The sequence below is a fragment of the Vanessa atalanta genome, chromosome 6, assembly GCF_905147765.1.
Source record: "Vanessa atalanta chromosome 6, ilVanAtal1.2, whole genome shotgun sequence".
Classification (NCBI taxonomy): domain Eukaryota; kingdom Metazoa; phylum Arthropoda; class Insecta; order Lepidoptera; family Nymphalidae; genus Vanessa; species Vanessa atalanta.
Genome location: NC_061876.1, coordinates 9042852 through 9060304, shown reverse-complemented (window position 1 = coordinate 9060304; position 17453 = coordinate 9042852). Strand labels below are relative to the sequence as shown.

General features: G+C 36.0%; 1 protein-coding gene across 7 annotated transcripts in view; it reads right to left on the bottom strand.

Moving 5' to 3' along the window:
* Positions 1-2460: 2460 nt before the first annotated feature.
* The window catches only part of LOC125064834 (RNA-binding protein Musashi homolog Rbp6), a 463574-nt gene continuing 448581 nt past the window's right edge, over positions 2461-17453 (bottom strand). For 3 of the 7 annotated variants that reach the window (XM_047672086.1, XM_047672087.1, XM_047672093.1), the window contains 4 exons: positions 9612-9677; positions 9030-9250; positions 7295-7361; positions 2461-7038 (listed from right to left, as the gene is read on the bottom strand). In XM_047672086.1, the coding sequence (XP_047528042.1) occupies positions 7320-7361; positions 9030-9250; positions 9612-9677 (329 nt within the window). In that variant the 3' untranslated portion in view covers positions 2461-7038; positions 7295-7319. Of the gene's footprint in view, positions 7039-7294; positions 7362-9029; positions 9251-9611; positions 9678-14911; positions 15128-17453 lie in introns of those variants that run through there. The other 4 variants (XM_047672088.1, XM_047672089.1, XM_047672092.1 and 1 more) reach the window with 2 other exon arrangements.

Here is a 17453-nt window from a genome sequence, read left to right as displayed (position 1 = left end):
TTGTGTGACTATCATAATGCGGTTCACAGAATACATCTACTTACCAAGTTTAAGAGTATAATTCTTATAGTTTCGGAAAAAAGTGGCTGTGACATACGGACGGACAGACAGACATACAGACATGACAAAACGTTGGTAGAGTTTAAATATTGACTGTCCAAATTTTTTTATTGTAAAGTTTACTTGAATAAAAAATTTGTTTTGTACTTGTAAGTCCAACATTGCAACTTCATATTTGATAGTAACACTAGGACATTACGCTTTAACCCGTCGTTCTAGAATTTGATAACCTAAGAGACAGAGTTCTGAAAATATAAATAAAGCCTTTTAATTCGTAGCAAGATTAGCACGAATCACATATTGACAAAGCTGATTGTATAAAAGGTTTGTATTCTATTATTTTTAAGTGTCATATATTATAGATCAATAGATCGTTCAAATCTTTTAAAGCATTACTAATAAAATAACAAAATATTTGAAAAAGTTTTTAATGTAAACCTATATATATTATAATTTATATAGGTTATTCTAAATGTCATATATGTATGTAACGATTACTTCCTTTCAAGTAAGAAAATTGTCCGACACCTTTAACACGGTCAAGTCAAAAAGGTTTAGTTTTCCATTGTTATATCACAATGCAACAGATTCGTTTTAAGGTAAAGGTAAATTGTGGGAAAGAGTCCCGTAGCAGCAAATAGAGTCACGTACCGTATAAGATGGTGCCATATTATAGGCGAGGCGACTTTCACTGCCCAACGTGGACCTGAATAAAGTTTGTACCCAAGATTGCCTCTAAGCTAGCTACATATGCTTCGGAATCTGAATTTTACATTGGCGTATTGAAGTCGAGAGCTTAATGATTTTTATTGGCACTTGTTTTTTTGTTCTATCGATTTGTTGGTATTTATTTAAAAGATGTAATGTTTTAGTATTCAGGGGAATATAGTGGTTCGTCGCAACGATTTAATCATGTATTTGATTTCCTTGCTTATGTTTTTTTTTAAATCAGATTAGGTTGATATCCGGACGTCCTGCGTTAAAATCCCAGTTTGGGCAAATAAAAAGTTATTGAGTATAATTCTCAGTAACAACCCTGAGTCTGGATGTTGGAATCACAGCACACCACCTGTGGCTCGGAAAGCATTCTCTTCGTCGTCGTGTTGATTTCCTTCAGATAAGAAGAGAAGAATGCACCTGTGTTTACGCAGACCCTTGTGTATTATAATATGTCCTGCGTTGGCTAGTCGCCATTGAGTTTGGTCGCTGTGGCCAAAATCGTCCAGGAGGACATCATCATTAAATAATTTAGCGTTTATTTATTAGTTAAAAAATAAACATTCAGAGATCATATGTCATAATTACATTCCATATAATAAATGGAATTTATCAATTATATTAGTTGTTTTTTTTTTTTTAATTTAGAGTTAAAAATTGTAATGAGATGTTTGGACTGATTAACTACAATAATAGCCCCTAATGTGTTCTACGACAGCTTGTACTACTTCCAGTAAATAAAATGATAAGTTACGATGACGATCATAAGACAAACGAAACAAATTTCATATTCAATGGTCAATCCGATCGTAAAATGTCGGTTACGGTATACGGTATTTTGAAGTTTAACTTTGCAATATTAAAATTATTGAATGATATCACATATCCATTTTCTGACATTTCGCGATCGGATTTAAATCGATTTTAATTTTTTTTTTATTTCTCTTGATAATCGACAAACTTATATATTTTTACTATTACATATATTCTTGATATATTTTATCTTGTAAAGTTCACATATGTATTTAATAATTGTTTCATCTTTCACCATGAATGTCGCTGTTGCCGTCTGCTTCAACTCCGTCGTTGTTTATGGAGTCCCAGGAAAATAAAAACGTTTTGGGATGAGATTATTAACGGATCTTTTTAAATAATAAAAGAGTATATACTAGAAAGAGTAGCAATTATTACTAACGACCATTTAATGTTTTTTTTTACATACAAATATTGTATATATAGGTGTAATTTTGGTATCTATATATCTAATCATAGTTCTGACTGTAATATGTATTTTTATCATTTGTTGTTTTTTTTCTTACAGATTTTATTCACTTATAATTCTTGTGATAAGAGAGATACTATATGTACATACATATATAACTTTGTCTAAAGAATTATAGCGTTAAATAGGTGTTAATTAATCAAGTGTGACAAGTGAACATTTGTTGACTCATGTTTTCATATAGAATTATTGATTGTATTGTGTATAGTTTTCTTTTTCTATTTCAATAAAATTTATGTAAATTCTTGGAAGTTAAATTTTGATAAATTTATTTATTAAATCCCAATGGTTTTTCAATTTATGTTATATTCATATTTATAATCAAAAATTTGGTAAGCTGTTGGTGCGTACTTAATTTTAAAGTGAGGGGCGAGGTGTTGGAAATTAAATAAAACAACTGGTTATTGTTTGAACAATGTCCATATTATATTTATTACCACATACACACGGCACGATGTGAACCTTGTCTTAAATCATTTTATTATAATAGGTATATGTACATTGCACAATGTGTATACATACATCGCCATACACGCGCGCCCCAAGAGGCTGTATGATTATATATCTCATAGTATTATGTACGTTATAATAATGTAATATTCCAATAAGTTAAAGTGCACTGGTGCACGAAATCGGGGCGACGGGCATACTCGCCGCTTTTTACAAAATGTTTGATATTATCATTATTTTAATAAAGAGATGCCATAAAAACTAATTTATTCATCAATACGATTTATATCCATATTGTATACAGATTCATGTAACATTATACACGAAGAAATGACGAAAATAATGCGCCGACCCCGCGACGAGCTGCGTCGCGGATCGTTCGCCTATCGTTATCTCCTTTCTCTAATATTTTAAATGTACATGACACCAAATTCGAACGTATATAAATCCAAATTTACTTTAAAATCTTAGGTAATTGATTTTTATTGCTATAGAAAATCAGTCAGCACGCGAAGCACGTAATCGAGAAGTAACCGCGAGAACGAAACCAAGCGGGCGGCGTTGCGCGGGGGCGGGAGGGATGCCGTCGATGTCGGGAGCGAGTTGCGTGAGCGCCGGCGGTCGCCCGCGCCGCCGCGCCGCGAGGGCGCAGCGGCGGCCGCCTCAGCCCGCCTCTGATTCTCAAATGCTACTCTCACAGACACGCTCTGATGCTGCATGATACAACCGATTGGTTCAAGTCGGTTCGTGTGGAGCCAATGCGCGTCCGGTTCTACGCGAATAACTATACCTTTGGTCCTTGAAACATTAAGTTGGCCATTGCCGAATATGCAAAGCTACTGATCTAAGGCCGCCTCGGCGACTCTACGAACTTTACCAGTCTGTCACTTTATTAGATTAAAATTAATTATTATCTTTATTAACGATATAAAGTAGATAGTGTAAAGTAATGTAGAATGTTATTATACAAAATATAATAAATTATTTTTTTTAATCTTTACTTAGATAGATATTATACGATAAGTCGCAGTATTAGGATCACATAACGAATTTTTAAAATAAATTTGAGATCTCGCTTATTAATATTATTACGTAGTCTTTATTTTGATATAGAAACCTTTCTAAAATGGCGACTGAAATTATCTAATGCGTTAAACGAACAAGCGAGAATAAGGCGGCTGCGGTGGCGAGCTGTTACATCAACCTATTGATCGATCTCTATGATAAATCATGGTTTTTATTCTTGGAACTAAACTCTATGATACGCATTACTTAACAATTGACTGGTTGTGTTCGTGTATTTTCTAAAACTTTCTAAATTAACGATTTCCCTTGCCGCTTTAAAAACTGCGCAAGTAATACGATTTTAAATGCGAGTAATCACGCAATATTATATCCTCGATTAAGAACCATAAGTTATTTCAGAGCGATCGCTTTTGGACCAGATGATCGGCCAGTTTTATTCCTAGCGCACACCGAGCCGCAAGTGACCAAACACGCGGGCCATTATAGTGCACTAGCGAAGTAAAACTATTAAAGTACTTTTTGGTCATAATTATATAGCTTTTGCTTTAAAAATTAAATAACATCTAAATTATTGCAATTTGCTTGGCAATCGAATGTTTATTTATATCCTTCTTTGAAGAATATCGTATAAATTATTTAATTTTCGAAGCATTGTAACAAAATCATATACGATGACCCGCGTGAAAGTCCTAAAAAGAGACTAACGAAACAAGCTCAAAAACCGTATTAACAAACTATAACAACAACAATGAAACTAATCTTCGTAAAGCTAATCCTGATTGTAGCTCGAATGAGTCTAATAGAATCGATCAGATGGTCTCGAGTATCGACTAATACGTCTTTTTTACATGCGGCTAACTATGTATATACAATAGTATTTGTCATTATGTGTCGTCTCGGTGCAGTCGCGGCGAACCGATGGCTTCTCACGAACGAGCGAAACGAATGTCTCTCACTATATTATGTATGTATGTTTGTACTCGAACTCGCACGGGGGTAAGCGGCCGTGTACGCTTTTAACTTTTAACGCCTACTTTAAAAAGGTCGGTAAGAAAATATAATTATAGTGAGGATGTATGAGTGAATGAGACAGTCGACGGCGGTACGGTGCGCGCGCGTCGCTCCGCCGTCGGTCTGGGCCTAACAATTATAACATTTCATCGTAATAATTAAATATTCTAAGAAAAATGTCTTAAATACCTATAACACCGTAAATATAAAACAAATAATTACGTTAATTTGTTAGGTATGATATCGATTTTCCGACCGTCTTATATAGACTCACACCTTCGATTTTATTATCAATTTCCTAGCTAACGTTTAACAACATAATAGCGGTCGCGTCTCCTGCAGGATGTGCGCAGCGCAACTCGCGGCCGCGGCGTGGCCGCAGCTCGCGAGCGCGCACGGGCTCCCGTAGCGTACGAACGATGTTTCGGCACGAATGAACAAAAAAAACGCGAAGCGAGCGTACCGCCCGGCGACTGGCACGCTCCTTTTAACACTCCATTATTCAATTAACTACATACTCGTAAGTAATAAATTACCTTTAAAAAGAATATTGATTTATTTCGTATCATTTTCAATATTTTTGTAACAGGAAACATTTATATTTATAACGTATTTATATAATTATAGCATTTAAAAGATTGTTCATTATTATTACCTAAAATTTAATACCTAGATTTATAATATTAATGTTTAATTGATGTCGGTAATGAGTAATAATAATAGTAAATAACGAATGATTGCAATCGAGTGCACGTGTGTAGTGAGAGACGCAGGCTCAGCGCGGACCGCTCCGGCGGGGGCCGGCGACCATCACTTCGATCTCATGGACGCGCTTCACTTGCGTGTCTTACTGCTTACTGTTGCAAACTAGACAAGGTGGTCTCCAAAAATTTTTTCCAGTACCTAACGAATATGATTAATGAATTGACTTTATATTTTACTCTATTACCTCAAACCTGCGCACTTTGGTGTGGCTTTTTATATATCCCTGTCTTTGGTTTATTGAAGAGTTCGAATCGTGTGATTTCACGGTCTATTCTGTACGAAAATTTTATTGTTTACAATTATTATTTTGATTAAAACTTTAAATACGACTAAGTACTGTGTGACTCCGCCTTTCTATTGGAGCCGCAAATATATTCAACAGTGGTCTTACATTAAGGTAAATACAATCGTAAGAAACAATGAAATATTAATTACGTAATGCACAAAATTGTTATTTATTATAATTACAATACCTACTTTCAAAGGTACAAGATAGAAACGAATTATTATCTTAATGCGATGAGAGATAATTATTCTGAAATGTTCCGACTTAGCTTTTCAAATGTCCTTATGAATCGTAAATATGATCATGTTATCCTTAGGATAAAAATTTTATACCATAATACATATTATTATTAGAAAGTATGTATACGCATAACTAACATAGTCTTATAGGGAAGTAATCCAGAAATTTTCTCTACGGAACAGAATAGCCGAGGTGATTTTATACAATTCGAATTAGGCGAAAATAATTACATTCATAGGTAAAATATGCGTAATATGTATTAGTATAGTAATTATGTTAATATTTGACATTAATATTAAAAATAGATAGAATAAAATATGTGTTGGTGGACGAGCGAGACAGCGCGCGGCAGACGCGCGGTCGCAAATCGCGTTATTGTCTCCGGCCGGGGCGCCAGCGCGGCCCGGCCCCTACCAACCTATACCGCTACCGACAAACTCAACTCTATACACGCGGAACACGAGGGAGGGACAAGCTTATTGCGAATACATCTCGGCCCGATACTCTGCTCCTACTGACGCTTAAAACTCTTAAATATAAAAGCTTACTACCGAAAAATCTTAGTACGCGAAATTCTTGAACGTCGGATGCGATTCTTGTATGCCACGGAACCGATCCCCTATCCATAACATAAAAAATAGGCGAATGGAAAAGTAGACATGCAAGTTACATCTTAAACTGTAATTTAACTATGAATAATAAAATATTTTAAGATATACCTCCCTGCAATGAAAACGTCTAGATGCATTTATATATTACGAATTGTATTTTTTTTTTGTAGTTTAATTATTTATTATTGACAACACATCTACAGTACAGTCGAAGCGAGAATAATTTGAAAAAATACCTGTTTAATCAATAGACTATCTCTCGTTCACACGACAAAAAGTATTATCATTATTTACAATAGACAAGGTGTCGGGGTTAGGGGAGAGTAAGGTCGGGTCGTGGGGTTGGGAGAGTTGGGATTTGTGGTGGTCAGGGTACGGTGAGGTTGAGATGCCGCGGTCGACGGATCGGTCCGCGCGGTGGCCGGACGGATTAGACGACCGTCGCCGATGCGGCGCGTGGCGCGGCGTGCGCGGAAGTTGGATTGCGGCCGCTGCAGATGCGTAGGCGCGTGGGCGGCCAGTTGGTGTAAGTTGCGCTCGAATTGTTGGGACTAAGATGGTAAATCACGCGCCGCCACGCCGCTCGCCACCTGCATGCATGAACCGTTATTTCCATCGACAAAAACAAAAATAATTCTAAACAACACTATATAATCAAAATATAATCTGAAACGAAGTTTATTATTTTTATTTTTTAAACACCTGCTAAAAGTGTTTACAACAATCACTTGGATGTACGTATTTGCGACGACAATAATTACACACACCAGTGTTTTAAAACGCCATTCCACGTAATGACATTTTAATTGTGTATGGCGAGACCACACAATAAAAAATAATACTCACGTTAAATATTTGTGCTATAACACTTTCAATGATAACCGTTGGTGAAAGCCGCAGGAATCAAGGGTCCCTGTAACAGGAAAAACGTAAAATGAAATTTAGGAAACGTCGACGAATATTTTATATATGTAAAATATATTCATTAGAACATGTTTAGTTCCAAGGTTGGTCACACATTGATGGTATAAAGAGTCGTTTGACTTTTTGCTGTCACCACTTACCATCAGGAGGCCCATTTGTTCGCCAACCTTCCAAAAAAATCGAGCGTTTCGAAAATAAAAATATATTAATAAGAAGGTTCACAATTCTATGGAAGTATAAAGTGATTAAGCATTTAGTTTCTTCTAAGTCAACGATATTAAGTTTTGAGTTCACAGTCGATAGAGCGGTAGTGAGTTCAGTGGCCAACAAAATAAAAACACCGAGTGGATGAGTTAGAGCGGCGCGCGACCGCTCGGCAACGGTAATTACACCGCTTGTTTTCCTTGATTTACGGTTATTGCCCGTGGGGGCATTCCCGTTACCTAATAAGACCGTTTTACACCCAGGAACCACATGAGCCGCACTCAGAATCGGCCGGCGGCTGGACTGTTCATTTTTATCATTAATATCGTTGTGTCTCCATGATAACATTCGTTAAACATAAATCATCTTATTTGTCTCAACAGGAATTCTAACACCTCACTGTTTAGTACGTATATATTATTCTGTACCGATTTATAATGATTTATAGTGATATTATATTATATAAACGAAACTAAAAGCCCTGAGAGTAGTTTGAAAAATGTCTCGAAGACACTACGACGTGAGGAGTTAAGATCTCCACGGCGATGGCGGCGCTGGCGGGTGCCGACAAGCAATGAAGACTGATGGCGTCTCTGGGAAGCGGTTATGGAGCACGGTCGCAGTTTTAAAAAGCCATTACCCGCGGCAGTGCACCGCGTAGATTGCCGCCCCCATCGCCCGCCGTTCTCATATTTCGGAACACTTTATAATCGCATCTCTCACGCTTCACTTGCTCGCTAACTTATGGTGATTATGCCGTAAGAGCGACGTGGAAGATCGGTTCGGTAATGAGATTGGACCGTCTCGCTAAAATTTTAGAGTGTCGTCGACTGCTAATTGCGTCTGTGGTGCCTGTCACGTGTCGCTTCACATCGTTAGACTTAACATTACTTGAAGCATGGATTGCCTAATAGTCTATTTACGCCCTCTTTATTATTATAAGTCTTATTTTGATCGAAGATATAAAAAAGTAGTTTAAAATACAGAATTAAATGAATTTCAACGTCTTAGAAGCACAAATCAAGAGGTCGGAAGAAAAACAAAACAGAACAAACATTAATTTGAATTCCGTGACAGTTGAAACTTCTCGAACAGGGACAATTTTCTGAATTGCCTTCATTTGAATCTTACTGAAATAGGCATTTTTGAGCATTACGTAACAAATGAAAAAAGTTCGAATCGAAAGTTAATAACTTTATCCCATTTATCATGAAATAAAATATATTTGTGATTTTTTATTTGTTTTTGTAATCAAATAGATTCTACTATTTAAGATTTGTAATGATTGTAATCATTTCGTACGATATTAAAATTTCATGTTTTCAAATGACTTTATAAGTATCGTATTGAGTTATTTCATTCCGTTAAAGTTATTTCATTAAATGTAATGTACATTTTTAATACCGTAGAATTGTCAACGTGCATTCCCGTAATGATTTGCAATTGAACTCACTGGGGTGTAATTGAGGGGCGCACGGCTGACTGCGATGGCGGGGAATCCAGAGGGCTGAGGGCTAGCTGCCTGCACGTAGCCGACGCTGTCCGCTGCAGACCCGTATACATCAAGTGCGGGCCCCGGTGAGCTAGCAGCTGGGAACCCCGCTCGGCCACCGGCTGTATGCGGTGAGGCAGGCGGCCCGAACCCGGCTGCAGCGGCCTGATAGTTGTTCATCACTGTGGAAAACATACCATTGATAATACCAGTCGTTTGTTCTCTCGTAGCTGTATATAGTACATTATCTTTTCTTACAGATATTAAATATACAGAGATTTTGTTTTATTTTTAAAATTAGAATATCACACATAAAAATACATAAAAAGTAAAATGACGAACGTTACTCTTAATTTGAGAAATATTTAACATCCTACTATCAATAAGATTTATAGGGAGCAAAATATGAAGCATGGTTATGTAGTATGAGAATAATGTAATGGTGTTTTGTAGTGATATTAGATGGGTTTTATAGTTGTTATTGTACAACGGTGACAAACAAGCAAATGTATGAATGTTTGTATGGTATGAAGGCGTCCTCACCTGAGAGCGCCTGCGCGAGCAGCGGTGTGTTGTTATTCGGTGTGAGTTGGCCGTTGGTCAGGTCCACTGCAAACATACACATGGTTCGCATTCGCTCCACGTACACGAGTGACGCGCACACTCGCATATTGTTAACACACACAGATCTATGACTGAACCATCTTATGTGTTTATTTCATACGATTTCTAATTCCGTAATTTTATCCGAAAATAGATCAATAAAGGTGCGGGGCAATAAAGCATGGATAAACTACTAGCGCGTATACGCATGAATAATTTCATCGTTGAAGGCAGATGCCATGATGACGGATGTGGATAACTAAGACTCCCCGGGCTAAGATTATGTTGGAACAAAAAATATAACGTATGTCACGTGCATTCAAATGAAAAAGAGAGCTCGAAGTTTCGCGCGCATAAATCACAGAGGACGAAAAAAACTTTTACAAAATATCCAGTAAATTATCTGACGTGAGTTCTCGGTGGCACGCGGCGGTCTGCTTATTGAATAGAGAGAGGCATTAGCATACGGTGCACGTAGCAGCGGCTTGACGCCGCTCGCGCTCGGAAACTCGCTACTCGCTACGCCTTACCTCCCGTCCTAGTTACTATTTTGCACACAATTTTCAAAGCTTTTAATGTCTTCGAATTTTAAATTAGTCTCAATTGCTAGTAAAATGTAAATGAACGTTACAGCTAGTACGTCTTTTGAAATTTTTCTTATACTCTCAACTTTGTTAAAGAAAATTAATAAAAGTGAAGTTATTGCTCGTAATCTTTTTAAAGTGTTTTTCTTTCTATCTATGTTCTCGGTATGTTTTCTACGCAAGTATTTAAAAATGAATAAATATTCCGCTTTTTTGCTGGTTCATAATACAACCATTAGTCCTATTGGCTTGTACGACAAATTTTATTTTTGTTAGATGAGCGAGTTATGATTTAGTGTGAAAAATGAAGGTTCGCGGCCGCACCAGGTGATTACCGGCTTGCGAGTGACTTTGCAAAAAAAGTACAATATAAGTAATGGAGGATGAATGATAGATGGCGCGGCGGGCGGCCGGCCGCTCGTGCCCGCTCTCGTCCGCTCGCTCACCGGCCCTCACTAAAATGCTGACACATTTTAATAATATTACGCTGCGATGTGAGAGGCTATTTATTTGAGGGTTGCCGAGTAATAAATAAGAATTTGAGTAGTAGCGCAGACACGTCTCACCGATCGTTAACATGTCGATCGCACGTACCTCATTCTTTTCCCATTACACGACAGCACCAACATTTACTATCTATTTTGTAGCATAAAAGCGAAAAAGAGTGACATTAGTTAAATATCATTTATATAAAATGTTCTATATATGTGTATTTAAAGTCTGTTGGTACTTGTTGATGAATATAGTAAGCGAATGATTCACAAGCAACAAAGTCCCAAACAGAGCCAATTAAACTTGATCTCAAGACGTGTTTTGACCTGAAACAATTTACAACTTAAGCAGTTCTCTTTACCGTCAAATGGTGTGAAGAAACTTCATACTTATCTACTCGGGCTAAATCAGCTGCGTTGTACGTTAACTTTACGCTTTACATTGTAACATGTGTAACAGATATAATTTGAAGGTAATAGTTCAACTTTCTTCAGCCTTATTAGTATTATTTATTTAATCAATTCCGAAACATTTTTAAATTACTCCGTATAGTTGATCTCACGGTTACCGATAATGTGTATTCGAAAAGCGTCCTAATAACGTAATAGAAATACAAAATGACTTTACAAGTTAACACCAGGCAATTTCCAATTTTATTGGCTTAGCTGCGAAGTCGTAGGGACTTTATAGAGGTAAGGTGATTCGCACCCCAAGTAAGCCTCGCACCTCGCGGGAAGCACACATTCATCTATAAATTCAGAGCCCGTCTTGCGAGAGCTATTCGAACTTTCATAATTGCGAAGTTCGACGAAACTTAATAATTCTTCTTCAGAAATAGGATGACGGCCGTGCAAAATATTCACAGAGCGTACTTCGCTGTAAGACTTACTCACGGAACCATCATAAGTAAGCCTTAGTTTTTATGTCTAAATATTTTTCAAGAGTTTCAAGGGGCCTTTAATCAAGAATAGCTCTATAGATAACTTGTAAAAAAATGTTGCAATAAAAGTATTATGAATTGGACTGAAATATTTAAGTGAGTAAGTAAGAATAAATGTATCTAATATATTATGTATGCTCCAGTAACTGTGCCGAAAAATAAGATATTACCCGCACTTCATCACCTACTTGGCGAGATTGAAATGTTTTATTTCAACGAACACGTAAGGTCGATCCTACACACAAACCATACCGTAAACGTATATTTAATAGCCGCCATCAATAACTCTCCGCGAAGATGATACGCTTTGCGGATTTTCGATGGTTTAGCTGGGACTTATCTCAATTGCAAATTAATGGAATTTCTATGCTATGTAGCCGGTCGCCTCGCACGCGCCACCCTTCGCCATTTGTAATTCAAAGAAGCATGCGCGTGTCCTTTCTTTAAATCTCACTTTAATAACATCTATTGCATCCTGATTATATTCATATAGCTTAAAACCTCCTTCTGTTAATGTTAGTGTACGATTGTTCAGTCATAGATCACTTAAACACGAAAAGCGATATTAAAAAAAAAGCTAAAATTAACCGCGTAATATAAAATTCACACTTTATAAAAATAGAGAAGAAATTTTTAAATATTTTCTACTTATACATAATTTAACAAACATCGTCTACCCTCGTAGTCAAATAATAAAATACTTGCGGGGAAACACCGCTTACATCTACATTGAAGACTACAGCAGAAAATTATTACCTCCTTCTATTCTATGTTTCATATTTAAATTAGGAATATGACTACAAATAGTCTAATTGCGTCGAACATTTCTTATTTTTTAATATTCAGCCTAAAATACCACTTGCCTAAGGCACAACAGTTTTAAAAAAAATAATACATTAAATACTATTCTATTTCTTATACTAGATTAAACAAATACCACTATAAAATGAGTTTGCACCACCATCACATTATTATACCGACAAGTATCTACCTGATCGCTTACTTAACTACCCGCTAATTTTTTTTTATTATAAAGCATTTATTTATTTCTTAAATCATTATACAACTTCGGAACGAAAAATCTTTCCACGCTAATTTAAAGCTTCACTAATTTACAATAGGAAGGAAATCGCCCGCCATAAAATTACTAAGTCTAGACTATTCTGAAACTCCGCTAGTTAAATCTCATAATTGGCCAGATCATGTCTACAAATTTTGCTTATATAGTGTTCACACTTGACTCTCTAATTCATTTTCTATACTAGAATCTATTATTTTAAGTCTAAGCTTAACTAATGTACACGTTATTCTTTTAACTTCTATAAGTCTACCACACGTTTTATCAAAATTTTCACAACAGAAATTCAGCTTACGCACAGTTTTGCCTACACTATTCTATGTCTCCAATAGAGTAAGATACTGATCAAACTTTAGTTCAAAGTTCAAAGATAAATATTACTCGCCCTATTGCTGTCGTGGACTGCACTCTCCTTTCACCAAACTGCTGTTTCTCTTGTATTTGGTCAACACTATCGTTTTCGTTTCAGTCGATATCAATAGTATTATATCACTATGATACTCTCATAAGACAAATCTGTCATCCACGTTCATATACTTAATAATGTTGTTTTATTCAATGGTTTCAATATAATTTTTAAGCCGTATACTTCCAGAAGGGTTATGAGGCTCACTTCAGAAGTTATTATTATTTTTTTGTTTGATTAATACTTTATTAATTTAAAATATTTGGAACGCTAATAAATTGGTATAAATTTCGTCGTGTCGACATTCCACCGACGACATTCTACAAAATTGTATATGGGCGATGAAGTTTGCTAGACTAACGCATTTATTTATGCGTGAGTAAATAATCTATTGACATTCAAGAAATAAAATCTATAATTATCTATAAAATAAAAAATTCTGACCCATCCAAACACAGCACTCTTTATCTATGGGCGATGATTACTCGCCGATGCTATCGAAAACTATTTCTAGTATTTACAAGAGAATCTAATTTATAGATATATATGAAAAGAGAGAGAGAAAGAGTTTACATGGAGCGAGGTCGCACTGCGCTCCGACCTAAACAACAAGCACTAAACATAACAGTTACTAACACAGTTAACGGTCAAATATCTTAAATTACGAATGGAGTTGGCACATTCACGACACGCGGTCACTCGCCGCCTCAGCAAATAATTATTGCAATACACTACGATCCTCAAGAAGTTTAGTTCAGTGAGATTTGTATTCTTCGTCGAGAACAAATCTACATTCTTAGTAAGTGAGTGCAGGCGAATAGCATCGAACTATGCAAAATAGTTGTGTGGGTCTGATCCGCGTGCTGTATTCTGAGGGCGAGCGTGTGGAATGCGAGGAATGTCGCAGATGCATCGGCGGGACCGCGGTCGCACGTGCCAGCCTCCAGCGGGGGTAAAAGCCCACGGTCTCGCGACAGACTGTTCTACCGTTACATGGTAATGCCTCCCCGCATGACGCACATGCATGTGCTTACCGGTCTGCTGTGGGGGGACGCGCCGCGGACACCACGCTGCATGTACCGCATTGGATGAGTCAGAAAACGGAAAACCAACGTTAAAATTCATTCGAACGCCGAGGTATAAACTTCGGTCATAATAAGAAATAATCAAACTTCACCGCACGCTAGCCAACTCCACGCTACATACTATTTCTTTTAGTTTATTTCGGTCGCAATCGATAAGCGGACGAATGTTAAATAAGCGGGCTATGATCGACCTCGATTGTCAAGCAATCAGTCGGACAGTAAACGATAAACGTTTTGCTTATATAGCGGAAAATTCCTTTATTTTAAAATATATTGGCTTCACAATACCATAACCTTACGATTAAAATTAAGACGATATGTCAAAACAGTGATAAGAACAATACTAGTGACTTACATAATACATTGAATACATTAAAAATTTGACACATGGGTTACATTACAATATGAAAAGTAGTAATTTACGATACCTAAATTATTATTTATCTAAAATTTGGATAAACTTCCTGATGGAAACCGCTTTTATTTCAAAATTATTTCATATCGAGCTATAGGGGCAACCTAGTCGGGCGATCTGTTCACGTACGCATCTGCGAATTCGCGTAACCATTGTTATAATTTATAGTACGTGTTTGCGACATTGCATTCCTTAGCTGCGATTCGGGGGGAGAATGGAGGGCGTGATACCAAAGAGATATTCGCTTGAGAAAAGATTTATTTGTTTTCGTAAGATATTCCGGGAGCCGTTAACGGTTGTTCCGGGTAAGAGAGTGGTTAGGTTGTGGCGTGTGGCGGGCGGGCGGCGCGGCGCGGGCGGTGGCGGCGGCCTACGAGCCCTGCCCGAGCCCACCCGGGTTTACATACTCCACACCGACCAACAGACGACTTTCCGGCGGTATAACTCCCACTACACCTGCGGCAACAAAATAAAAAAAAGCTACAAAGCCCGCCACGGAACTGGGAAGGGCTCCGACAGAACCGCGGCGCTTAAATAAAATAAAAATTATGTCAAAATGTAACTACGTTATCCAGAACCCAGGTATATCTACGCTTTAAATTAATGTGAATTTTAAAATATTATAAAAAGCCAATAAGGAAATTATAAACGCGGACTGATACCTTTACTTAACTATTCTCTATTGCAAAACTTGGGACTGATAGTTTTTGATTCGACGATTTAAGATTTCCGACACGCACATTATGATGACTTTCTGTGTGTATCGTATTAAAGTAATCTCGATTTGTATCACGCACAACCAAAATGCAGGAAAGGGGGTCATTACATGTTATAATATATATCGAATTGAACACCAAATATTTTCAAAACCACGGTGTTATTCACTAAATTATAATTTACTTGCTATTAGTGGATCTAAACACGCAAATAGATCAATAGCTTGGGGTAACTCAGTCTGATGCCCGAAGTGTTTAATGCTGATCACAAAATACATTTTTCCACGGATATTACTTTTTAATGTGAAGCTATTATATTAATGACGAAATCAACGATACGACTTAGTAATGGTTGTCGCTTATAACCAGTAGCCACACATTAAATATAATATAATTACATTACACGTATAATATTTAAGCTTATTTTATATATTATGACTAGTTTAGAGGATGGCGATAAGGACGGTCGCACACGTAGCGATTTATGATCGAATTAACTTATATATTTTACGTAATAATTTTGATAAAAACCTTAATTTTGATAAAATAAATTATTGCGAGGCGTGGTGATGAAGCGACGGCTTTGCCATGAAACGTCAACAATCTCATCGACTGTTCGTTATGGGGGAGATTTTATCATTATTTCGTATCGTTTAAAACATTGAACCGTTTATAATAACTTTAACACGAAGGAGGTTGCATAAAATACTTGCATCCAAAAATATTACACAACAACATGAATAAATATTATTATTAATAACATTATCGCTTAAGCATTGTAAATATATAAAATATAATAGAGAAATAACTTTGAAACACAAAGTAGGTATATATCTACATAAGTACATTACAATTATAGCAAATATTCAATTAGATAATAAAATAACTTTCTCCAAGCTCGATTATATTTTATATGATAAAAAAAAATCTAAACTAACTATATTACGAACTACGCAAATGAATGTCTAATGTCGAAGTAATTTCCTACTCATCCTCTAAACTTAGTAATTTTTGAAATTAACTCCTATTTACCTAATTGTCTACTTGTCTTAACTGTCTCCTTATAGAGTAGAAGTTTCTTAGATATACAACTGCGTTTTGACTGAACACAACATAGTAACAATCAGGTCGTTTTAATGGCAATATACATATATGTATAATAAGATTTGCTACCTCTTCAAAATTAAGTATATGAATACTTAGAATTTATGATATAACTTAAACTATTTACTGCATTTTTATTACATTTTGGTTCCGTGACTGTTAATAATAAAAAAAAGAAATATTTAAATTATTAACGTATTAATGATAACGATTTTAATAAAAAAATATATACAACATTTTAAAATTATAATTGGTAAGCGAATGATGTAATGATTTTACGTCATTTTGATGAAAAATTCTCATTGACATCACCAATAAATAACTTTAATTATTTCATTAATACCAAATTGACACGGGAATAATGATATTTTATTAATCTATCGTTTCGTGCACCTGAGTAATAATTCAATTAAGAACATAAAACGGTATGCATTATGCAGTATTAAAATTCAATTTTTATAATAAGCGAATTAAACTTAAATATGATATAGAATTTACCAGTTGTGTTCAGTCGTGTTTAAATTCTAGAGAAATTTAAATTCTAACCTCTACAGCATACTATTGAAGATAAATGCGTATAATAGTGCTACATTTAAAACGCTATATAGATTACATCTAAAAAGATAAACAGGTCGATTCACCTACAAAGTCCAAGCAATCCTTGCTACATGATGAATAATAATAGTCTAGACTAAAATTTTCAATAAATATGCAGATTACATTTATAGTTGATCCGGCAAGGTTTAATGCCTTAGCCTCGGCCGTCCGAGCCATCTAATTGTATATGAATGTTGTCTGTATCAGTTTTTATTTCGTTCCCGGCTTACAACGGATCACAGGCTAAGAAATATTGTAGATTTATTCAGCGACGTGGTGCAAACTGTCCCAGCTGTACGACTACACTCTCGTGGCGGGCAAAATTTTTAAGAAAATATTTTCTTAGTTTCGTTTATTCAAGGTTC